Consider the following 26,956-nt stretch of genomic DNA (forward strand, 5'->3'; position numbering starts at 1 on the left):
CCATGACAATTACCTCAGAGATGGGTCCCTTTTGTGCAAAGAGAAGTTTTTTCCTGTTGTTAAGTCCAACATTCTGGAGTGTTTAGCTGAGGTCATGTTTTCTTACACTCCCTACCCAAATGATGCACAGCGGTGTGAAGCAGTAGAGGCTCTCATAAAACGGCACCCATGTTTGAAGGAGCCAGGCTCTTTCAATGGTCTGTATGGATGGCAACAGAGCTTGAAATATAAAATAGGAAATTACCGAAGCAAACTTCGAACGCATGGGATTCCAGAACTATTGGTTAATTCTCTACAGCACAAATCTCCTGGAGACAAGAAACCAGCTAAGAACGTAAAAAAACCAAGAAAATCGGAGGTGAACTACCTTCCCCCTCTTCCTGCAGGGGAAACAGAAGATTTCCTTGAGAGTGTCAGGCAGGAACTGATCTCTGAGACTAAGAAAAAGAATAATGGCAGAGTTTTAAATGAGATGATGTCCAGAACCTTTAGTTTCCGAAGACAGGAGATTGTAGGCAAAGCCCCGGGTGTTGCAGATCTGCTAGAGAGATGGCCTGCCCTCTTTGAACCATCCCAGGTAAGCTTAAATCAGCAAAGTTAAGGAGCTAAAATAAAATAATTGTCATTTACAGGTATGGCTGAAGAATTTAGTAGTTAGTGCAATGTGTTTTATTTATTTATTTAGTTTTTTTTGTTTTACACAGTAGTCAATAATGGTAAATGGTTAAGGGACTGCATTTCTGTAGCGCTTATCTTGTCTACTGACATCTAAAAGGGCTTCACATTTATGCCTGCCTCCCATTCATACATTTATATCTAACCAAGATGTCATACTTCTGCTTACAGATCAATGAAGAGTTTCGGAGAATCAATGGCATATCACTTGAGCCGACATTCATGTCACAGTTGGACAAACACACTCCAAAGATGTTGTCACTTTTCAATGCAAAGGGAGGAGCTGTTGGTCAAAGAATCAAGTCCAAGGTAAGGTATCAAGGTAAGAGGATAATATTGTCTTGTTATGTAAAACATTTTCTAAAACTCCGTAGTGAGAAATGAGAATTAGGGTAAGTGTTTCCCCCAGAAAAGTTGTTTAGCCCTGTGGCTAATGTCTTTTTTGACGAGGGCATGGATCGGACCAGTCATAGACTGATAGCTGGACTAATGTAGAGCCCAGTAGTTTCTGTGATACCAGAATCATGGACAACATTGCGAAAATTGAGAATTTAAAAAAACCAATAACCCAGATTCCATGACTATGTCTAAATTTCCCACCCTCCCATTTCTCCCATTTTACTAGATTTTTTTTTTTTTTTTTTTTTTTTTGCTGGTGAAAGTTACAGGAGTGCAAATGCCGTGTGACATGAAACATAATGAACACAATAACAGTTGTTTGGTTATCATTGGCGGACTTTTATCCTATGTTCAAGAGATAATAGAGAAAAAAAACTAAGTTTCTCGTCACTTCAGCTTTGCACAAGAGGATGGTACAGTCCATATAGATATCTGTTGTGTATCCCAATATTACCAATAATTTCTACAGGAAAAAAATTATATAATAAACGGTTTGGAAGGCAAAAACATTTCTCTGTTCTCAGCTGAGGTGGACACATTAATGTTACCGCTGCAGTGTTTTACCATTGCACTTTAGCCATGGCAGTTAGTGGACTTTCCTTCTGCTTATAGCGTAATCCTGACAAAACAGTATGGTTGAATTTTAGCCTGTGTGCATGTTTTGTAGCCGAAAACAGAGCAGCTTATATTGGTAGTGAGAGCAACAAGTTAGTGGACTGCTGAGTCGCCCTCTCTGCTCTCTGTCTGCTCAGCTGAGCAGACAGAGAGCTAAGACTGCTGTGCTACGAAGCGTCTGCCCTCGGCATTGTCGGCAAACTTTTTTTTTTAAACTTTATTGACAAGTCTTTTTCCTCTCCCTTTTCATCACAGCGGCACCCATACGCTACTCTCAGCGCTAGCTCTCCTTGTGTGACCACGCAGGCACTGACGTAACTCGCTTAAGGCACCCTGCCATTCTCGCTCTAACTTACGCTACTCCCGTAATAGGGAATTGCGGTTTCCCGCCTTATCGCGGTGATATACGTTGCTACCTTACCATGATGAGAAAAAATCCATACGTCACAGCCCTAAATTAGACTTGTTGATTATTCATTTGACACTTTCAAACGGTCTATCAAGACATGCCACACTTAATATAATTCTCTGTAAACAAATCTGAACTTTAATATCAAAATACCGAATTGAAGTGTAAAAAGAATAAAGAAAGACATCAGTCAGTACAAGTTATTCATCCTGTCCTCTGTCCTACTCCCTCTGCTGCTGCTGGGATTTACTGCTTACAGCTGGTAGTAGGGCTGTGATGGTATGTAAAGCATTGGCTTAAACCTTAAAACATAAGTTGCAGGTGGCCGGGTTGGTTCAGTGGGTAGAGCAGGCACACAAATACTGAGAGGCTTATGCCTCGACGCAGCGGTCCAGGGTTCGAGTCCGACCTGTGACAATTTCCTGCATGTCTTTCCCCTCTCTCACCTAGCTGTCCTATCCATTAAAGGTGGAGAAGTCCAAAAAAAAAATAATCTTAAAAAAAGAAAACATAAGTTGCAGCACAGCGTTTTGCTGTCCTTTGCGGTCACGCCTCTTTCTCTCCTCCATTGATATTTTACAGACAGTTCAGAAAGCTCTATTATAAATAAAGTAAAACAAACAAGTACTGCAGCGGTACTGTGTACACCTCAGCTAGAACGTAGAAATGTCCTTTCCTTTCTTACTGTGTATTATATTAAACGTTACCTGTAGATATCACAAGTACTCGAGCCTAGAAGTAATTCATAATAAATCTGACACAGAATAAATCAACCAAATATTAGACCGTCAAAGCTGTGTTGGAGAACTTGGCATAGTTTTTTCTTTTCATTCAGCTACTAAAACACTGTGAAAAACACAGGCACAGCGCCTAGAGTGTTATCGTGGAAGGGAGAAATCCTGGAATCACGAATTAATATAGCCTGATAAAGTAGCCTGAGTTAAGAACTACAGCTTTAAAGAATGCTAAGTCTCTAATACTGCAGTTGAAAAAATAGTGGTAGTAGTACAGGTGTGAGTTGTGCTGGTGTCATCAGGCGGTGAATTTTGAACAGGTTTTAATTTGTGATAGGATCCATCTGCCTCTATGGAGAAAAGACGGGAGGTGATTCTGAGATGTCTGACTGAGTACATGGGGGAGAGCCAAGAACAACTGATCAGTGACCACCAGGTATGTGTAAGGCATAAAGCTATGTGACTAACAGTCTAACTGATCACCTGTTTTTGATCAGTATTTTTAAGAAAATGTCTTAATCTATTGATATTGTGATGATTTAATAGGGATTATCATTGCTATAAAACTATATATTTACACACTGCAGATAAGTGATAAACAGGCATTAGTAATGTTATCATGAGAAATTAAGATTGGCCAACCCAGTCTCACGGCAGTTCGCGAAATGGTCACGTTATTTAATCTATTGATTCGTGTTCACGGGGACCTTTTTCTCGGTTTTTTTCGTGGTGGCCAGCACGAAAATGTAAAGTAATGTATTTCAATGGGAAGCATATTTCGTGGTCACAGTCTTCCTAATCACAACCATCCCATTATTGTCGCGCGTCCCTAGCGGCCGTCTCCCGGCGTGTGAGGCGTCCTTTCCCTGTTGTGTTTTTCCGAAACCCAACCTCTGAATAGATGGCTCCCATTTCGTGCTGGCCACCACAAAAAATGAGATAAACGTGTTGTTGTACACGTATCAGTAGATTAAAAATAAAGTGACAATTACACGAACTGCCGTGAGACCGTGTTGACACAGCACGGTTGGAGCACAGGAAAGCTTCGATGTGTAGCTTACATGTGACTGGGACACTGGTAATGTGGTCTTCAACTTTGGTTAATCAGACACTTGAACGCAGAAGCAACATTTGAAGCTAAACAAACTTTACATCTAGTGTTTCAAAAATATTACTGCAACAAGGCTTGGTTGAATACTTGATTTTGATTGGTCAATCACTTCATTCTGCTATTTCTATATAACAGACCATTATCAAGTATAACAGATAGTTGCAATGGAGTTGTGATTATAGAAGGGCTGACTGTTTTTTAAACAAATAAAATCGTTTTTTAAAATCAATATTTGTGCTCATATGGAGCTCTAAGGGAAATAGATAACAGAGCATTAGTTAGCTCCATTGTTAGCTCATCAGTGTGACCTGGCTTCCTCCAGAGTTGTGTTCATCAGTGGTAAAGTTAACCGTCCCGACCGAGTAACCTCTATGAGTAGCCCCTGGATAATGTAGAGCGAATGTAGAGCTATTATTCTCTCATTACCTGTTTCTCTAACCAAACTCTTACATTTTCTGTCTCCACCTATAGAGTCATGATGAAACCGAGGTGTACGCCAAACTCATCGATTGCACAATGAAAGTTTACACGTGCCATCAGCTCAATGCCATTGGCATTGTCATCGAAGGACATCCAGTGGTCAGAGGTCTTAACAACTTGTCAGAAGCATGCTGCCTACTGCTTGGACTTACTTATTGCCTGGATATGAAATATCCACCACAACTGCAGCACACATTTGAGACGTACCAAAGGCTCTTTGTTGGAATAGACCCCATGCGCCCTAAACCATCATCTAAATACACAAGTCTCCTCAACAAGTTGTCTTAGATGACTTCTTGTCACTTATCTCACCTTGGTAGGTGAGACTACACATACTTAAGCATAATAGCATAATGTGAAATGTTCAGGATGATATATTGTCTGAAGTTAACATAATCATGCTTAGTTCAACTTGTTCTATTTCATACTATTTAGTTTATACTATTGACATTTTAAAAAAAGTATCTTCACCAAAACTCAATAGCCTTTTCAGTTACATCATTGTTGTGCCTTGAAACTAAATTGACAGGCAACTGTTCAGTTTGTCATGCTACATGATGAAGTCTTTTGGCAAGTTTTTCAGGTAACAGAATTTCATTGCATTTGTGTTCATTCTAATGTGCCTTAAATTGAAAACTGACTTAACTGTTTACTAGTCAATCCCTCATGAGGTAGATACACGTACTGTGTGTAATTCAGCAGTTCTTTGAACAATTTTAAAAAGTGTTATTGCAATTTTAATGGGATGTTATGTCTCAGAATTACCTTTTTATTGCAGGTAATGTTCACATGTATGGCCTGTTTTGTAATAGTACTACTAGTAAATGATACTGTTAGAATTAAACATTTTGAAACAATGGGTTGTTTAGAGATAAATAAATGTTATAATCTTAAATCTGCCTTTCGATGTTCTTCTTAATATGAAATTCTTAATGATGAGAGATGATTTAACAATCAAAACGTAGTGCTTGGGATATAGATATGCATTTTTATAGCCGTTAATGCAGCATCATTGATTTACCAGAGGTTGTAGCCTGGACTCATTGTAACGGAGTTCATTCACACGTGATTAGGTTAATTTTACTTATAAAATTAACTTCTTGCAACTTAAATTATGTGTTGCTACAAGTAACCCATACTCATTTTAATTGTTTAAAGCAGCCATATTATGCTCATTTTCAGGTTCATAATTGTATTTTAAGGTTGTACCAGAATAGGTTTACATGGTTTAATTTTCAAAAAACACCATATTTTTGTTGTACTGCAGTGCTCTCTCTCACTGCTGCAGCTCCTCTTTTCAGCTGGTCTCTGTTTTAGCTACAGAGTGAGACCTCTTTTCTTCTTCTTCTTCTGTACTATCTTTGATTGCACTGCACATGCCCAGTAGCTCAGATGTAGATCATGTCAGCTAGCTAGCTCCATAGACAGTAAAAGAAAGGCTGTTTCTACAACTTCAGTCAGTTACAAGGCAGGATTAGCTGGGAGACTTATAAATGAGGGCGCACATGGAAGTAGTTCTTTTGTAGATTATGGTGAACTTGTGTGTGTTGTAGCGGTGCTTTGCTATTGAGAACGAGGTAGCATGCTAGCGTTAGCATTAGTGTTAGCATGCTAACGCTAACGCTACGAGCTAATGGTTGCGGTTAGCCTGCTCGTTTCGGCTTGTGACATCACAAGCCGTGCTGATTTTGAACAGCTCACCCAGAGATTGAAGGCAGGACACATTCAGAAACCGTATCTCACTCTAAACAGCATGGGTGGATTTTTTTCAAAGTTTGTATGTGTGTGGAAGCACCAGAGACACAACATAACACCCCAAATCCCAGAAAAAGTGATTTTTTCATAATATGGGCACTTTAATATCCTGTACAAGTGAGTTACATTTACTAAAAAAATTAAGTTCATCTAACTAAATAATATCAGTAATATTAGTTAACTCAACTTGATTTAGCTGGGTTCACGTTACGTATTGTTACAGTGTTCATGCTACTTAAAAAAGCCTTGAAGTAAACAAAACACAAAATGCCCAATGAAGACTCTTACCTCACTTTTTATAAGTAAACAAAGGTATTACTTTTTAGAGTGCAAGGTTATTATAGTTTTGCATTTTTCATTAGTTTTTATTTTTATTTCGTTTTGACTTTTTGTTTTCAAATTCAGTTTAGTTTTAATTAGTTTTTAAAGCGGGTTCGCTAGTTTAGTTTAGTTTTTATTTTTTGAAAATGCTGAGTTTTAGTTTAGTTATTAGTTTTAGTCTTTTTTTGTAATATGGGTTATTTGTCGGGAGATTCAAAAAGTATTGTGTAATAATAACTCAACAAAAACATCATACAATTTTAGAAATATGTATTCACAATGTATTCAACAATAACACCAGTACATAAAATGTAGCCTACATAAGGTCATAAATATGTAAACAGTCTACACAAGACGCCGCAGGAAGTTCAAAATGTGTAAGTGTCGTGTTCCAGGAAAAAACCTAAATAGCCAACAGACTAAAGAAGACATGAACAGGTGTTTTGAACTTTGGTTCGAGTAAAATGGCGAACTTTTTGAAGTCAATCGACACACACAGTTGTTTAGACATCCCATAATCAATCCACATATTAACCCACGCTTCCTCCCACTTTTGGTGTTCCTGCGTATTTACTAACTAGCAGCTATCAGGTCGCCAGTGAAAGCCCTCCTATAGTGTTCTCTGTCCTGCTGTTGTCTCTGTCATGCTGCCTGGCCCTGTATGCCCTGTACCGGGGTTAGCTTCTGTTTCGGGGAAAGGTGGCTTTGCGTGAACTCCTTTACCTTGTTAAGGTAAGCTAGGTTAGCCTCCTAGCTTGTGTGCGCTTCTCAAATGTACTTTCAAATTCGTGGGATTTTTCCCTTTAATAAATTGTCCACATATTTTACCACCTTCCACTGCAAGGCACTTGCATTTATCTGACACAGTCATAATCAAATAGGTGCCGCTTTCTTCTGACTTGCGGTACCGCTATAATGCCAGGCGAGGGACATGGACTATGTTGTGTTCAATTTGACATGAAATGTCGGGATTTCTGTGTTCCCATCGGAAACTATACATGTCTACGGGAAATGTCATGGTTGGAAAGATATAACGTTATTTGCTCTATGAAAGATCGACAAAGACGAAAACTAAGGACATTTACTCGATAATTTTATTTTATTTTAGTTAGTTTTGCAAACAGACATTACAGTTTTAGTTTAGTTATCGTTTTTTTGTAATGCCTCGTTTTTATTTTTATTTCAGTTAACGACAATGTTTTTTCCCACCTAGTTTTTGTTATTTTGTTCGTTTTCGTTAACGATTATAACCTTGACTGTTACATGACCACACCTATGAGCCGATCTGTGAAACACAGCCATCAGGTAGGCAAACATATGATTGCTTAATTGTAGACACACCAATCAGGTTTAAGCACTATACAAATGCAGCAGGTAAGGGAGAAGGAGGTAGAGGAAGAGGTACCCCTCATTCAGGCCATGGAGGACGCCTGTGAACAGGTCGACTTGCAGCTGTGCAAGGCTGGATTCGACATTCAAGACGGTTCTTCCCGCGTTGTCTTTCCAATGACGATATCGCCTGTGATGTTGATGAAATTCTCTGGCCAGATCCAGCTAGGCGAAGAGATAATGTCTAGTATTTTCTGTACTTTTTTGTTTTTTTTTCTGTAATGGTAGCCTGTACTGGATACAGTATTTTATGTGTGTCTGTTGTTTGCTGAGCTCACAGTGTTATGCACACTACTGTAGTAGCTGTATGAAAACTGGGACATGTTTTGCTGTAATTTTCCATGTTGACTGATTTGGGTATATGGAGAGAAATAAATTACATTTTCCTCAGTCTGCAGCATTGGTCTTGTGTAGTGTTTGGTGAACTTATTGTATTGTACTTATTGTATATTGTACATGTACAGTACTCTTATCACTGAGAAGTAGAATTGCTAAAAGTGTTTTAGGTTAGCAACAGCAGTGTGTAACTGGTTCAAACTGAATTAAGTCATATGGAACGTGTGTGTTTCATATGGTAACAAAATATGGTTTTTATAAATTAGTGTGTAGTTTTTGCAAGAGTGTTTCATTTTGCAAAGGGTCTGAGGTGTTCTGCTGATTGGGTAAAGCCCCGCTGCTCTAACCCTGATCAGTGTTCAGAACTGCTTTTCCTCGACCACAGGATTCTGTCACTCGCTGTCAAATGATGCAGAGCTAATTGCATATTTTGCATTTTTACAAATCCACTGACCTGGAAACAGTCACCCAGTGTGCGGTCTCTCTCTCTCTAGTCTCTTTTTACAGTACTCTGAGAAGAACTGTCTGCAGATCATCAGCGCTCATTTGAGTTTTGTCTGTGCTGCCTGACTAAACTTTTACTGTCAGCTGGAGCTGGTAGAGCTGTTGTCATAGTGTTTCAACTATAGGTGTGCTGGATAAACACATTCCACCATGAAACATTTATATTTGTTATAAACCTATTTTGGTGATGTGCTGCACAATTCAGGCCCTATGTAAGGGTGAGTTATTTGGTATCATATATAGCCATAATGTCTTCCAAATCTGTACATTTTGTCTATATATTTTAGACATGGAGTGGTGGCTTTTTGAAATGCAGGTAATACAGCTGTGAACGTGTCAGGCTGAAAGGAAAATTAACTTCCTTTGCTTATGTGAGAAATCCATGCAAGATGAGTAAACAGAGAGACCACTTTCTACACCCAGAGGGGCATGAAATAGACCAGAATGCAATGCAGATGGATTGTGCAGATCTGTCATCAGGTGTGTGTTTAGTAGTACAAAGGTCTTGTCAAGCTTTTATTTAATCAAATTTTTCTGCCCAATCTTTTCTTAATTTGAAAAGAAACTTGCTACCCATCCTTGGGGTTGTCAAAAGGCATTCTGGTAAAAGGTGGAATGGCTAGGGTTATGTGGTCCAAGTTCTAAAAAAAGAGGCTACAAACTACTGATAAACCATTTTTTCAAGGACACTTTGAAAATGCTGTCTAATGTTATCAGTTTAAGATTTATGAGATCATTATTCCATTGTACTGCAGCAGAACAAATACATAGGTTTTATCCATCAAACTCACAAAACACAACACGTTTCCAATCGAGACTATCCTAATTTTATACATAACATGTTAAAGTATAGTTGGCCGCATTTTTTATTGTTAGCCAGTTACGATTCCTGAATCAAATGCAAAATGTCCATAAAGGTTTCACAGCAGTTTGAACAAAAGGCTTTTCTGACAACCAGGGGGTCTGATTACCTTGAGCTTTTGAGCCTGTGGGTGATAAATTAAAGCTAATTAATTAAAGATGAACACATAGCAAACCGCTAGATCCTCATATTAAACAGACAAATTCATTACAGAGATATCATCCGTTAATATGGCTAAGCTACACCGAAAGTCCAGAAATCAAAATGCTGATGATGTTACGTTAACAAGATGTTGTCGGTTGCTTAATGTCTTCAAAGTTCATGCAAAGACAACTTTCAAGAAACCTTCACCCATTTAACATTGAAATATTTTAAACCAGGTTTGGTATTCTAGCTGCTGTATGAAGAGAATGAACAATGTCCGACCTAGGAGACAGCAAGACTTCCAAAGAAGAAAAACATTTCAGAGGAATTATTTCCCTTTGTACTTTCCAGTTCTGACAGCTCACACACACACACACACACACACACACACACACACACACACACACACACACACACACACACACACACACACAGCAGCAGCAAGAACAGTAGGCTTGTTTCTACCTAATGGAAACTGAGCAAAGAACAAAGCACAGACAAATATAGAGCTGCTTGGTTGATCATGTTGACAGCCTGCACTGTGGGGGAGTGTGTGTATGAGTCATACTGTAGGCAAACACACTATACAATAATGTATACACTGCATAACAAAAGTAACACCATACAGGCACTTACATTTTTACCAAACCTGGCAAAGCTTTTTAGCCCATTTTAGCGCATGGTTTTGGTTTTACAGCACATTTACTGTATGGTTAGACTATAATACTTGATGTTCCACTTCCGGGATTGACATCCAGACAGCTAGCTAGACTATCTGTCCAATCTGAGTTTTCTCTTGCACGACTATTTTACAGCGGCTCTGTGCGGAGCTTAGCGCCGCCCATGACGATTCTGATTGGTTTAAAGAAATGCCATTAAGCCAGAGCACGTTTTCCTCCCATCTCTGAATGCTGTGTGGAGTAGTCAGACCCTCCAGCACGCTTTGGAGGAGGGTCTGGCAAAGCGAGACTACTGTATGGTACTCTCACTTCTCTCATCAACCTCATTTTCAGCAGCAGCAGGTGTTTTGACCAAGTTCCAAGCATCAAACAGGCAGACAGACAAAGGTAGCCACTAGCTGGTTAACGAATGAAGGAAAAACACTACGTTATGCACAGAGACAGGGGTCGTGTGTGTTGTATTTTGAGAGGCTTGACTACAGTGTCACATAGGTGTAATTTGTTGTTGTTTTTGTAATTTCTTTTTATGCAATTGTATTTTGTAAAAAAATTTTAACGATACCCTGCCCTACTGCTGTATGTGTAGGCAATGGTTTGCTGACATATTAGCGATAACAATTGACAGTTAATTACTTTGGTGAATGTAATATCAGAACCGGAATTAGAGTATTAATAAGCCTGAATTATTCTTTAGCTAAATATTATGATTCCATTTTGTGGTTTTGTAAGCATGAGGTGTATTTTGTATGAACTTGGAAACTGTCCTCGCAAGAAGAAAACATGAGACTTTAACAACATTTACCTAAATCACGTGTTTACTATTGTAACTATGGCAACAAAGCTCCCCTAACTGGGGCCTGTTTCACAAAACCAAGATAAGGGATTAAGCCGGGATTTATCAGTTATCCTGGATGATTTAAGCCTTGACTCAGTTTCACGAAAGTGGAGGCACATAAATCACCATGGAGATTCAATTCTGTGCAGCTAGCCTGCTCCTGACCAGGCTAACAGCCAGGCTAACAGCTAGCCTGCTCCCGACCAGGCTAACAGCCAGGCTAACAGCTAGCCTGCTCCCGACCAGGCTAACAGCCAGGCTAACAGCTAGCCTGCTCCTGACCAGGCTAACAGCCAGGATTATTTAATCCTGGAGCCTTTTCTGATCACCCAGCAGTGGTTTTACCTTATTGTTATCAGCCTGGATTAAAAGACAACAGGTGCATATTGCTGTTCATTTAAGTTATTATTTATAATTATTCATGTGACAGTCATTGTTACTGTTATATTGCTGTATGAAGACTGCTGTTCATATTGTTGTTAGAAGTTTGATGAATATATTATGGCAGTTGTTGAGATAATTAGAAAAGGCTGATAACATTTCAAATGTGTTTTAAATGAAGTCTGTTACTAAGGGCAACACATACAATGCTGTACATTTCTATAGTTGACCAATGCACCTTGAATTATTTTTGTTGATTCATTTTTTTTTTTATTCTTTAACAATAAAAGATCATGTTTGTTCCTCTTCCATGTGCATTGTATTTGGCATTCTTAGCACACAATGTGTGTTGTCCAGTAAACTGGGACTATAATTTGGGAGGATTGTACAATTTAAAGAACCTATCCTAATTGTACAATCCTCCCAAATTATAGTCTTAGTTCATTGAACCAGTAACTATCTAGTGATGTAGGCTACTGTACATTCATGTAACAACAGGGAGAGGACACCCCAATGGTTTTTGACCTTATATTTAGCTGGGGGGGGGGAATAACTGATGAGTATACTCTGTTTACTCTTTTTACGGTGTGCATGGAATTTATCACTTAATTATCTTTATAGTTTCTAGATTTTAGTCCATTTTCTTCAGTGTCTTTATTTTCTATGTCCATATATACAAGGGAGCAAGGAATATAATATGTAGAGAAGGAAACTTGTCCTCTATAAAAAATAAAAAAAACGCGAGAAAAAGCGTGGCAGATAATAGCGGACCGACTGAATGATAGTCTAAAAATATACTTTATGAACTACTGCTCTTAACTGAAACCATTCAATGAGTCACTGTCATTTGCAAAAACGAACAGTTGTACACTTTGCATTAGTACTGCTTTCAATTCACTGCTAGATTCAATTGGCTTTAGTCAGAGTGTGCATAAGGCCACACACTGTTTTAACCACACCCTCGACCTTGTGCTAGAATATGGCATCAAAATTGACAATTTAATAGTATTTCCGCAGAATCCTTTATTATCAGACCACTTTTTAATAACTTTCGAATTCCTACTTCAAATTCTGTAGATGCTGCTACGGCCTGCCTACGGACTTTAGACTCGGTTGCTTCTATCAAAAAGAAGATGGCGATGCAAAGGAAACGAGCACCTTGGTATAACTCCCAAACTCGTAAATTAAAACAAATCTCACGAAAACTTGAAAGTAAATGGCGCTCCACCAAACTGGAAGAATCTCGTGTAGACTGGCAAGATAGTCTGAAAAATTAGGCCCTCAGAAATGCCAGATCAGACTATTACTCAATACTAATAGAAGAAAATAAGAACAACCCAAGGTTTCTTTTCAGCACTGTAGCCAGGCTGACAGAGAGTCACAGCTCTATTGAGCCATCTATTCCTATAGCTCTGAGCAGTGATGACTTCATGACCTTCTTTAATGATAAAATTATAACAATTAGAGATACAATTCATCACCTTCTGCCCACAGCTTCGAACGACTCACTATTGGGCATAGGGGGGCTGGAGAGAACGATAAGACCTGATACATACTTAGACTGCTTTTTACCTATAGACCTTCAACAACTAATGTTAAGGGCCTCTTCAGCTAAGCCAACTACCTATCTCTTAGACCCCATTCCAACGAGGCTACTTAAAGAAGCACTACCTGTGGTCAACACATTACTAGACACAATCAATATGTCTTTATTAACAGGTTATGTGCCACAGTCATTTAAAGTAGCTGTCATAAATCCTATTCTGAAAAAACCCACCCTCGATCCTGAGGTCCTAGCCAACTATAGACCTATATCTAACCTTCCCTTTCTCTCCAAAATCCTTGAGAAGGTAGTCGCTAATCAACTGTGTGACTTCCTACATAGGAATAGTCTATTTGAGGACTTCCAGTCAGGATTTAGAAAGCATCATAGCACAGAGACGACACTGGTGAAAATTACTAACGACCTTCTAACTGCTTCAGACAAAGGACTTGTCTCCATACTTGTCTTATTGGATCTTAGTGCTGCATTCGATAGTATTGACCATGCCATCCTGTTACAGAGATTGGAACATTTAGTTGGTATCAAAGGACTCACACTAAGCTGGTTTAAGTCCTACTTCTCTGAGCGATCCCAATTTGTTAATATTAACGATGATTCCTCCAAATATGCCAAAGTTAGCCATGGCGTTCCTCAAGGCTCAGTGCTTGGACCAATCCTATTCTCCTTATATATGCTTCCTCTAGGCAATATTATTAGGAAACACTCAATTGACTTTCACTGTTACGCAGATGACACCCAATTATATCTGTCAATTAAGCCAGACGAAAGCGGTCAGTTAGCTAAACTTCAAGCGTGCATTAAAGATATAAAATCCTGGATGACCCACAAAAACAAAACTGAAGTTATTGTGCTGGGACCCAAGCACCACCGAACTTCGCTATCTAAAGATATAGCTACCCTAGATGGCATTGCCCTGGCCTCCAGCACTACTGTTAGAAATCTAGGAGTCATTTTTCATCAGGATATATCCTTTAACGCCCACTTAAAACAAACCTCAAGAACAGCTTTTTTCCATCTTCGTAACATTGCCAAAATCTTGAACATCCTATCTCAAAACGATGCTGAAAAACTAGTCCATGCATTCGTTACTTCCCGGCTGGACTACTGTAATTCTTTACTATCAGGCTGCTCAAATAAGTCCCTCAAGACTCTCCAGCTGATCCAGAATGCTGCAGCACGTGTTCTGACAAGAACTAAGAAAAGAGATCATATTTCTCCTGTATTAGCTTCTCTCCATTGGCTTCCTGTAAAATCCAGGCTTGAATTTAAAATCCTTCTTCTGACCTACAAAGCTCTGAATGGTCAAGCACCATCATACATAGAAGACCTCTTAGTACCTTATTGTCCCACTAGAGCACTGCGCTCCCAGAACTCAGAGTTACTTGTGGTTCCTCAAGTCTCTAAAAGTAGAATGGGAGCCAGAGCCTTCAGCTACCAGGCTCCTCTCCTGTGGAACCAGCTCCCAATTTGGGTTCGGGGGGCAAACGCCGTCACCACATTTAAGAATAAACTGAAAACCATCATCTTTGATAAAGCTTATAGTTAGGGAGTGAGGAGTTGCAGCGTAGTAGAGTAGAGTAGAGGGAGGCAGGAAGTACAGCCCGTTCCGACAGGGGAGAGTACGAGATTGTGGCCACTGTTCCACTATCTTTATTATGACTATTATTGCCACCATTCACCACTCCCCCAACCGGTGCCGTCAGACACCGCCTACCAAGAGTCTGGGTCTCCCAGGTTTCTTCCTAACAAAAAAGGGAGTTTTTCCTCGCCACTGTTGCAATAGCTACTGCTAATGCTTGCTCTTGAGGCAACCACTGTAATAGTTGGGGCTTCGTAAACTACAGAGTGTGGTCTAGACGAACTCTATCTGTAAAGTGTCTCGAGATAACTCTTGTTATGATTTGATACTATAAATAAAATTGAACTGAATTGAATTAAAAGCGAGCAGTGGAAGTTAATATGACTTAGGACATTTATATTTTAGCCCATGAGAGAGAGGGAGAAACAGAGTGAAAGAGATATTTACACATCATATTCTAGCGTTGTAGAAAATTGATCTTCATGGTAAATTTCCTGAGTAATATTATCTTCTGCTTACTGTTTAAGGGAAAGAGTACAACTGTTAATTTGTGCAAATGATTAGTAGCCTAATCCTTGAATGGAATGATTATGACGGTTTCAGTTCAGAGCAGTGGTCAGTTAATGTAGATTTAGGCTACATACACATTCAGTCGGTCCGTGATCGTCTGCTACGCTTTCTCTCACTGTTTCATTACAGCGGCCGTGTTTCTTTTCTTTTTATACAAATAATGTGTTTCACGTCATCATACTTCCACAAGAAGCTGCTGCTCACTCTGTATAAAGTATGAACAATGATTATTCTCCATTTTGGCATCAGTAAATCTGTGATCGACCTCGCGGTCTTTTGAGGAAAGCCGTGGACGCGCATCTATCTGAATTACTTCAGTCTGGCTCAACCTAGTCTCTCCTCCTCAGCCTGACTAGACCTAGTCGCTCCTCCTCAGCCTGGCTCAACCTAGTCTCTCCTCCTCAGCCTGGCTCAACCTAGTCTCTCCTCCTCAGCCTGACTCCACCTAGTCGCTCCTCCTCAGCCTGACTCCACCTAGTCTCTCCTCCTCAGCCTGACTCAACCTAGTCTCTCCTCCTCAGCCTGGCTCAACCTAGTCTCTCCTCCTCAGCCTGACTAGACCTAGTCTCTCCTCCTCAGCCTGACTCAACCTAGTCTCTCCTCCTCAGCCTGGCTCAACCTAGTCTCTCCTCCTCAGCCTGACTCAACCTAGTCTCTCCTCCTCAGCCTGGCTCAACCTAGTCTCTCCTCCTCAGCCTGACTCAACCTAGTCTCTCCTCCTCAGCCTGACTCAACCTAGTCTCTCCTCCTCAGCCTGGCTCAACCTAGTCTCTCCTCCTCAGCCTGGCTCAACCTAGTCTCTCCTCCTCAGCCTGACTAGACCTAGTCGCTCCTCCTCAGCCTGGCTCAACCTAGTCGCTCCTCCTCAGCCTGGCTCAACCTAGTCTCTCCTCCTCAGCCTGGCTCAACCTAGTCTCTCCTCCTCAGCCTGGCTCAACCTAGTCTCTCCTCCTCAGCCTGACTCAACCTAGTCTCTCCTCCTCAGCCTGGCTCAACCTAGTCTCTCCTCCTCAGTCTGGCTTGGCCTTCGTGAAACACACGTCCATGTCCATTTAGTGAAGGAAAACATGGACCAGAGTTCTGCTGTATGAACAGAAGGTGGACAGACATACATGAGATCAACAGACATTGATCAACGCTTGTGCATACTTTCAGCGTCTCACACACACACACACACACACACACACACACACACACACACACACACACACACACATATATATGTTTGTAAGGTTGTACTTGTGATTATACCATACATTCTGTAGCTCCTAACCTTAAGCTAAAACTAATCTTAGCCCTTTGAAGACAAAATGTTTGAGGTTTAAGCTGGAATTGGTCCTCAGAAAGATTCAAGTACAAGAACACACACACACAGTCACGAGCTCTGGCAGCATTCAAAAACAAACAGAGACGGGCACCAAGGGAAAAAAAAATCACTGTCTTGACAATTGAGGCTATTGTTCATGTCCAGAAAACACATCCTGTCAGAGAAACAATTGTAGTGAATCCAAAGATGATGTCACGCAGGTTTTCATTCCTATTTTCATTATTAAATGTCATATTTGTGTTTGAGGAGGAACCCAGACAGGAAGCTACACAGACAGAAAAAAAATCGTCACTGAAAGTCCTCCTGCTTAATGATTAATTATCTGCCACAAAGTGTGTGTGTGTGAGAATAAGGTTAATACAGTCTCTACCTGTGTGCGCGGCACAATTGGGAAGAGGTTAAGGGTTGTGGGTCTCTTGGGCCGGTAGGTATCCATGGTAACAGGTGCTGCAGGGTCCTTGGTGATTGGCAGTGGTGCGATGGCGGATGCCTTCGAGGACTCTTTGTCACTGTGGTAACCGTCAGCACCGTCGATGAGTTCCAAATGCAGCATCTCTGCCTGAAACTGGCCGACGGCACCCAGCTCTGCCCTCCCTGATATGCTATTGGTTCCTCGCCTCACATGGCCCTGCAGGGATTGGAGGAAACACGCCGTCAGTTGAGGGCGAGAGAGAGAGAGAGAGAGAGAGAGAGAGAGAGAGAGAGAGAGAGAGAGGATAGGATGAGGAGATTGAGCCAGCCAATCAGAGGCTGCTCTGTCTTCTGCCTGTAACACTCTCAGTGCCAACACTGAGCAGAAAGCAGAGACAGAGACTAATTCCAGCATCAGGTTCTCCACATGACAACATTTACCTAAAATAATGAAGTGAGAATGAAAACTCTTCTGCTCTGCAAAACACTAGGCTATTCACAGGTTGTTTTCATTTCATTTTCAGGACTGGTCCAGATCCCTGCAAGGACCTCGGACACAAAAATTGACCCACTTCCACCACTAGGTGGCGCTATAGCAGAAGAAAACACGCTTGGCCCTATAACTCCCAAACCGTACATCGCACATTCAAAATATTACGCACTCATAGCCACGCATTCTCTGAATCCAGCTGAATCTCCTGATATAGGCCACGCCCATTTCTGCCTAAACTTTTAATGCGCAAAAAAATCGTGATTTATCATAAACCTATTTTTTTTTAAATCCTCTGAGACCGTGCGACCGATCTGCACGAAACTTGGTAGGTAGCATCTCCAGACCGACCTGACAAAAGTTATCAAAAGAATTTTTATCGGTTAGAAATTGCACAAATTACGCACAAACTAATTTGTGTAGCTAGCTATGAAAACATGAACTTTGCCATATCTCGGCCAAATTAAATGCTACCAATGAGGCTCCCCCACACATTTTAGAAAATTGGCCACTAGGGGGCACTACAAGTATGAAAAGTTAAAAATTTGGAGGGGTACCATCTCACTCTTTAGGCCACGCCTACAGTGGTGTACTGATTCGTCAAAGTGGGTGTGTCCTATGGGACCCAGGTTTGGGTTCACCACTTACACTAATGTGAGCAACTTCAAATTTACAAGGCAGATGTACAATGGTTCATGGACCTCACATACCAAAAATTACACGTGGACCACGAGGTGGCGCTATAATGATGTCAAACGTGTTTCTGCCTATAACTCATTACACATCGCACATTAGAAAACCTTACATCCACGTGTTCCTTGAATCGAGATGAATCTGATGATATAGGCCACGCCCATTTCCGCTAAAAAGTTTTTTCACAATATGTGTGAAACCAACTTTTTCGAACTCTTCCTAGGCCATGCGACCGATCTGCACAAAACTTGGCAAACTGCATCTCCCGAGGGACCTGACCAAAAGTTATCAAAAGAATTTTGCTACGTTAAACTATGCGCAATTTACAACCAAACTAATTTTCGCAGCTAGCAACAAAACACAAACTTTATTAGGTATCAGCGCAACACTTGGTATTATTGTTCAACATCCCACTCCGATGTTCTCTACCAAATATGGTGAAGCTCGGCCATTAGGGGGCTCTATGATCGAGGTAGACACATTTTGGCAAATAACATAATGCATTTAAATGGGAAATTTGCAACTGCAATATCTCTGCCACAGTAAATGCTATCAAGACAAACCTTGGGATTATTGTTCGACATGCCACTCTGAGGCTCTAAGCCAGATGTGGTGATGATCGGCCTTTAGGGGGTGCTATAATTGAGGTAGAAGCATTTTTTACTAAATGAATGGGAAATTTGCTATTGCAATTCATTACAGACTTTGGAGCTCGCACTTAGTGAAATTTCCTGACATTTACCTCACGACCGTCGTGCTTTGGGTTACGCTTTCGCGTGCTCTGCTTTCGTGGGCTCCGCGGGTCATCAGGGGCGACTTGCGCCAGGGGGGACTTGCACTGGGGAGGCTTGGACCTCGTCATAACTATTTTTTTTTTGGAGTTCTCACTAAATCAGATAATCACACAGGGGGTAGTAGTGACTGACGTAGCCAAACCATTGACATTATTTTCATTTAAAATGGAAGCTGCAGTAGCTATTTCTTGCTACAGTAGCAGGTTTGCTTGTTTCTTCGCTCTGGCCCAGTAATATGAAGTCTCCATTCTCAGTCCTTTTTACAAAGCTCTGCTTGGCTCGATTGCTTTCACATATTCCACAAGGTAACTTGTCGGCCAAAAACTCAAACAGATCAGAGCAGTACATTTTGTGATGAGATTCACTTTGACTGTCTTTTATCAAAGAAAGTTACAAACACAAGCATCATCTGGGAGACGGCGTAAGTCAGAGGCCACTGGGACAGCACAGTCTGCTTCACTTAGCATCACTATCTCTGCAGCTACACACAGACACACAGCATATGGTAACTCCTCCTGTTGGTAGATGTGATGTAGATGCTTTGACACAGACACCAAAGCCACTGTTAAGCTTATTACAGTCTTTAGCTCCCTCTTTGCTCCACATCGCACACAACACACAAACATGCCGATACAGTAATGGCCACACACATATGCACACGCACATCACCACATTTTTAGGCTGTCAACCTAATAAGAACTACAACACAGGCAGAATGTAAAATTAAATAAAATCTCACAGAATTATGCATCAGGTTAGAGACACTTTGACTTAAAGATGAAATATCTTTCATCAGTCTGATTTAAGTGTCACTTGACAGCTTACTACAGTTGGACAGTATTTTCCCCCTGATATGACTTACATTCTGTGTGTAACTTAATGAATATTGCTAAATTTGCACAAAAATGGTGAAGTGTAATCCAAATATATCAACACTCCAAAACCATAACCCAAAACCCATAACCCAGAATAAATTGGTGGCATACTCTAAATGAATTACACAACATTAAGTAGCATTATCTCTATACTGTATTGATACAGTATGTTATGACATTAAGTAAGTAAGTAAAGTGTATTTATATAGCACCTTTCACAACCGTATACAAACTGGGAACTATATTCTCAGAAGGCGAAGCACTGATACTCTCTGCTCCTCACCACGGGGCTTGCTGCAAGCAAATCACTCCGCCCAAGTAGCAGAAGTAGCAGTGCTTTGCCTTTCTGAGAATATAGTTCCCAGTATGTATACGGTTAGAAGATGGCTGTGTCTCATGTGACCTTGTTATTTGTACACCCTGGGACTATACAAATCACAACATGGAAATAGGAACATGTTGGCGATATTTTGTCATTTATTGGGAGCAGTAGACTAATTGGAGCCGGTTACGTCCAGGATCTGTGCTAAGCTAGGCTAGCGGTGGGTGCTTCAGACAACATGCACGGAGATGAGAAGGGTATGTATGGACTTATCTATCTCTGGGTGAATAAGCTAAAGTCCCAATAAGTTGTCGTGTTCCTTTAACAATTACAAGGCTGAATGATAATATTGATTTGTTGCTCATTTCTAAATATCCATTTGTCCATCCATCCATTCAGCCAATCCTATTCATCCATCCACCTATGCACAAATCTGTGCATCCATCCATCCATCCAGCCATCCACCCTAACAATCTATCCAGTCCTCTTAATCCATCCATTTACCATATATTAATCATCCATCTATCCTTACATCATCCATCCATCCATCATGCATCCACCGTCTGTCTATCCATCTATCCATCCATCCATCCATCCTATAAGTACCCATAAATCACTCCCCTATCTGATGAGCTGTCAGAAGATGATCCTATCAACCCGCCTCCTGTATTTTCAGCTCAGTCACTTCACACCCCGGCCTGTCTGTAATCACAGTGCAGCCACTCTCCTGACATCATTTTTCTCTTTTTCTTCTCTCCCCAATCTCCACCTGTTCACCTTTTCACCTACTGATGACCAATGCCTGCTAATGCAGTGGGCTTATACTCTCCCTCTAATGTTTTATGACCTCAGATTATGACTGGCCCCTTAAAGAGAACCCCGGCCCCTGTTGCTAGGAGACAAGGGGCTCAGTGACGATGAGGAGGCTGAGGGAGATGCCCCAAAGCTACAGTGATGCTCGGCTCTCGTCCAATCATAGCAGCCCAAGCAGAGTAATCACACACCAACAGGTCAAATAAAACAACATAAGACTCAAAGGATGTGCAAAAAAGGGCTGAAAATGCTAAATTATCCAAAACCTGCTGGTGAGGTCTATCCAGTAGTAAAACAGCAAGAACCAATACAATCAATGCAGTTTACAAAAAATAAATAAACAGAAAAGTCCAAAAAGACCTTAAGATCTTAAGTAGATGCAAACGGGACATCAGATTCCTTTGACGTTTTGGTTTTACTTTGCTGTTAATGAAATACATGGACTCTTTTCTCCATAATTGTGCAATATTACTAACATCTAGAGATGCTTTTTAAATATGAAAAATCTGGGACTTTTTGTTACTTTGAATATGAAACAACATGGTGACCCACTGCATCCTGATTAACTCTTAAAGCTGCATTATTTTTATAACAGAGGATAAAATAACTACCATGAAATGGGCAACTTGAAGTGACAAACCCATATATTTTTCTCAGGAGTTGGTGGTGACCAAAGCAGAGCTAAAAGGAGAAAGAACACTGGTCTTAAATTCACCAAGTGGACAAAAATGAGTCCAAATGAATTCTAATGTTGCTATTTTTTTAAGTTGTTTGCTAACACATAACCATAACAATTCAAATGGTGATATGTCAAAGTGTTTTCAACTTGTTCCACTGCCTTTAAATGGGCCAAAAAATGTAAATAAATAAATAAATCATTACAGCTTTAAATGCACCATGCTAACCACGACAAAGACAAAAGTCCCTTCACTACAATGGCATTTAAATGGTAAATAAAAGTGTTTAATATGGCTGCTTATCAAACTGATCCGTCCCAGTAAACAGTGTGAATATGTAGCAAACAGCTGACTATCAGTAAATAGCAACGATATGATAGTGGATGATGCTCTAAACAGGACCAGAGACACAAAGGGCTTCTCTTGTTTCTGTTTGTGTTGATGAGGCAGCATCCTCTCTGCTGTTACCATGTGTGGATGATACAATGTGAGCAGTATCCATGGGGGCAGTGTGTGTGTGTGTGTGTGTGTGTGTGTGTGTGTGTGTGTGTGTGTGTGTGTGTGTGTGTGCCTACACTGTATTGCATGTCATTTCAGCTCTGACACATGGGGTAGGTGAGAGAAACACTGTTGCCATGGAAATAGGTCTTGTTCTACTCTTGTAAGTGTTTTGCTGGCCTCTCTCTTTCTCTCTGTCTCTCTCTGGGTGTAGATACAACATTGTGGTAATGTGTGTGTTTGTCATTTAATGTTACTGCCCATTCTATCTGACCCCATCCCCGACATATGACTTTTTCCAATCCCCCCTGCACACATGAATGGAAGCACTCTCTCCTCTCCTTTCTCACATGCGCGCACACACACACACACACACACACACACACACACACACACACACACACACACACAGAGTGGTTGTGATAATGCATGTTGTCATTTTATGTCTCTGAGGAACACCAAATCACTTTATGCTTCATTCTGAACTTGAGCTGCTCCACATAAGCCCTTCATAACTACGGCCATGTGCACACTAATTCAGATCCATTTGGAAATCTTTTTCTCTCTATTGTTTGGAGCTTTCGTCCACCACAAATCAGCCTTTCAACTAGGAATTAAACTCCAGAAATAAAAGTCCCTTTAGCACATTCATGTTTGTGTCTCCACCACAGGAGCTCCACCAGGAGCTGCAAAGATGATGTAAATGTAGACTGATCAGGAGCAACAGCTTTGTTTGAGAAGCTAATTTTCTCTTCCTCTTTTTTTTCTTCTTTGTAATTTATTGTTGTGATACTGTGATATTCTAATGGATGTTTGACATGCGGTTTAAAGACATGGAACTGTAAATGGAAAATGCTAGAAAGGCGAGACATCTGCCTGCCTCAGTGTTTTCAGGCAATTTCTCTCAGTCTGTAGAAGTAAGTTAACAATTAGCAAATAAAGCTATGTTGAATCTCAGACAATCTTTCTTGCTCTTTTGAATGCTAATTTTCCTTTATTCCAATATAATTCACATAATATTCCAAGTCCTAGTCCTCACATTGACACTACTAGAAACCATGCTGGCTTACTTTGTGAAAGAATCCTGTACACAAGCTGTTGCATCATTGAGGTATGTGTTTGACCAGCCAGTAAAGTTCAGCACAGCTAACTCTGACGTTTTGGGGATACAAAGAAATTGAGAAACTGCTTCTTACTTTCAAGATGCAGGTTAAGTTCCTTTTAGTCTCGCTTGCTAGACCTATCTCCACAGCGCTGCGGAAAAAAGGTACTGCATTTAAATTCCTGCAGTGAAAAAGGGGTATTAGTCAACAATGTTTAGTTCTGCAGACTCCCGACTTGACAGTTACTGGGAAGTACTTCCTTGGGTGCAGGGACTTTTTTTCTGGGGGGCAGGAGCTAAAAAAGATTTAGACAAGAAGCACTCTTGTGGAAACAGGTGTGTCAGAAGAGCTGCCTTTGGCAAAATACTATAGTGAAGAAAGCATCCTACTGAGGAAGATCCTTTTCGGATCTAAATGTTGTCCGTTTATAAATGTGTGTTGGTGTGTAATCCTTGGACATTCTGCAAGGATTTCTCTATATTATTTGAGGGCCAGGAACTGGAACATGGGTTTCCATGAAATGGGGGCCAACTTCTTGAGCTCCGAAACACACTTTCTTGTCAATATTTTCGCATCGAAAAAAGCCACAGGTTGGTCAAAGGTGGCAGAATGAAGGATGGCAGGGATGCACAGAAGAAGAAGATATTAGAAAATTGGAATCCAGTTTAACCTGTAACAACATTTATAAAATGTCTGCATCAGTTTGGACACACCGTCTGACCCTCCCTATAAACCCTGGACACACACACACACACACACACACACACACACACACCTCCCCACTGAGGCTGACACCACGCCTGTCTGGGAGGGGGGTGAAGCTCCTTCCATGTGACCGTTCATTATTAATGAGACAAGATGTATCCTGAAACTCCCCTGTGGTGATGAGCTCACTGATGAGGTCACCACTCTGTGTGTACATACAGTGACTGAGGGCTCTGCATCAAGTGCTAACAAACCCCCAACGTCCTGCAGCGCCTCCTCATACATTTATAAATGGGCCGCACCTCCATTAAACAGTGTGCACTTTTAAATGGAAAGCAAAGATAAAGCTGTCTCTAAGGTCTGTGATCACAGCTGCAATATGACAGAAGCTGAAAAATCGTCTGTTACCCAGCTGATTCATTAACTGGTCCTCAGCTCTATTTCCCATTTCCAAACAATGTGAGAGTAACTTCTGTAAGTTTTCATACAAACTTGAATTTGCATGACAATCTCAACTTTAAGAATAGAAAACACAGACCACCTGATGGTTGTGTGTTGTGTCCACCTGATGAATCCAACTCCAATATTCACTTTACTTGTAGCTTTGGTTTGGTAGCCAACTTTTGAGTGGGTTTATCAGAGCTTGTTTGCTAAAAAACAGCTCCCTTCAGTTTTATATATGTTGTTGCAACAGTTCAGGAGGAGCTCCCAACCTAGACAATACTAAAGAACCATCACCACTAAGCCAAGATCACACACATACACAAACATGATCAGTAGGGCATCACCCAAAAAAAAAACAAAAAAAAACACAAGTCCCCTTCTACAAACCTGCCTAAATAAAATTACAAAAGAAAGAACAAAAGTAAAATCTTTTGAAAACCCATCAGCGAGATTTCTGGGCCAAGTCCGACAACAGAGCTCTGTCCACAAACTCTTAATAAAACTTTAATGACAATTTAACAAGGACGATCTTTTCTCTCTCATTCTGCCTTCATTTTTCTACTGGTGAATTTGCACCATTTCTCTCTAATCTTCATCTCTGGCACTTCTGCTTTCCTAAACTGTCCGAATACACAAGCTCTTTGTCTGGCCAATCGTCTGTCTGCTGGCATTTTTTGAGCCAATGGGTGACAGGATGATGGTATTTAAAACTTCCTTGCGTCATTTTATCTTCCAGACTATTGTGTTACCCATCACCACTGTCATCATCACCATGACCTTAAGGATGCTGGATCAGGGGATTCTGTCTGACTGCTATACCTTTATCACATCTTTGTGGACCTACATGTAATAAAGATGCCTAATCATTTCTCTGGTCCTAACTCAACAAATATTATTACACATTTCCAAGAGGCATATTTATATGTTGAAAACTTTTCAATGTTATCTGTAATGATTCATCAAGAGTCCCAGTGTGACTATGAGCTTTCCGGTGTCAGTGTAGGCAGATTCCCCTGCTACAGAGGGAGTGAAAAAAAATCAATGAATCAACTAAAACCATGCTGTTTTCTTCCTGTAATAATCCTCATGCAGCCTACTTGAAAAATGTTTTCGTCTAGTACATTTTTTTGGTATGGTCATCCTCTTTTCATTTGTCACCACTCATTGGATTTGTTGTGTTATATTTAACACTGCTTTTTCACAATGGCCTCCAGAAAAACCAACAGCTACTGCTGTCTTCAACCTTGTCTGTGCAGCTTCAGGCATAGTGAGAGCATACGACTGTGTGTTTTGGACAACAAAACTAACATAGGGAGACAATCCACACTCAAACAGGCAAAATGACATGAGACTGACAGATGGGATGAGAGCAACCGAGCCTGCTCGTTCCCTACAAACCCCTTAGCTGAAATGTTCCCTATACACTCTCTACATACACAGAAGCCAAACAGTTTGTTTCATGTGCTGAGAGTGACAACAATGACGTGTCGTTTGTTGTTGTTGTTGTTGTTGTTGTTGTTGTTGCTGTCAGAACGCTCTAATGTTTGCCCGTCAAGGAGCCATTTTAGATTCTGATCTGTGTGAGGCCCCTGCAAGGGGATGAGTCATCAATCCAAACACACACACACACACACACACACACACACCTCCAGCAGAGATCTCTCACATTCAACTATCAGGGATATAATTAGCTCCCTGGATAGGAAGACATGAAAAAGCGTAGAGAGAGAGATAAATGGCTTTTCAACCTTAAAATATTCCCAGCAATCTGTTATATCGTTTCCCGCATCTGTCAGGTCACCGCCTCACTGAAACAGTCAAATAGGAGTCACAGAAGAAACTAGAATTACCGCCTTGCGATTGTATGCCTCCAGTCAGTCATGTCTGTCCAGACTCATATAATATAATATGTAGGGAATACTTTGAAGCAGTTTAATTAAAGGTATAAATAGGGGTGTAAATCACGCGTTATATCACGGTACGATATTTTATCGATTCTTAGGACAATGATGCAATATTTAATATCACAAGTCTGCCAAGATACGACTTTGATTTGATTCAATTCAGGGGCCTGTGACAAATATGAGACGATACATAAGTCCATTTAACACAATCAGTTGTATTTATATATATTTACAAAAAGCAACAAAAAATATTATTTGATAAATTACTGAGCTCTTCCAGACATTTAAATTAAAAACAAACTACTCTTTTTAATAAAAAGCATAAATATAAAGTGGGAATTTCAAAATAAAGGCGCATCTTAAAGATGACGACATGAATCAATATTTTAACTTTGCATCGATAATATTGGATTGTTGAGGATTGAATCAATATATCGATCCATATTGATGTATCTAGCATCTCTAGGTATTAAGTGCATTTTTTGGGCGAAACCTGGATGCTTCACACACATCTTCACATCAACTCGGCAGCACAGAAGAGCTATACAATCAACACA

At 40.5% G+C, this 26,956-nt stretch overlaps 1 protein-coding gene across 2 annotated transcripts in view; it reads right to left on the reverse strand.

Moving 5' to 3' along the window:
• LOC116057299 (C-Jun-amino-terminal kinase-interacting protein 1-like) overlaps nt 1–26,956 on the reverse strand; it is an 87,498-nt gene that overhangs the window by 32,965 nt on the left and 27,577 nt on the right. For both annotated transcript variants that reach the window (XM_031309709.2, XM_035999144.1), the window contains exon 3: nt 17,041–17,298. In XM_031309709.2, the coding sequence (XP_031165569.1) occupies nt 17,041–17,298 (258 nt within the window). The remainder of the gene's footprint in view (nt 1–17,040; nt 17,299–26,956) is intronic.

The sequence above is a fragment of the Sander lucioperca genome, chromosome 3 (genome assembly GCF_008315115.2).
Source record: "Sander lucioperca isolate FBNREF2018 chromosome 3, SLUC_FBN_1.2, whole genome shotgun sequence".
In the NCBI taxonomy this organism is placed as follows: Eukaryota; Metazoa; Chordata; class Actinopteri; order Perciformes; family Percidae; genus Sander; species Sander lucioperca.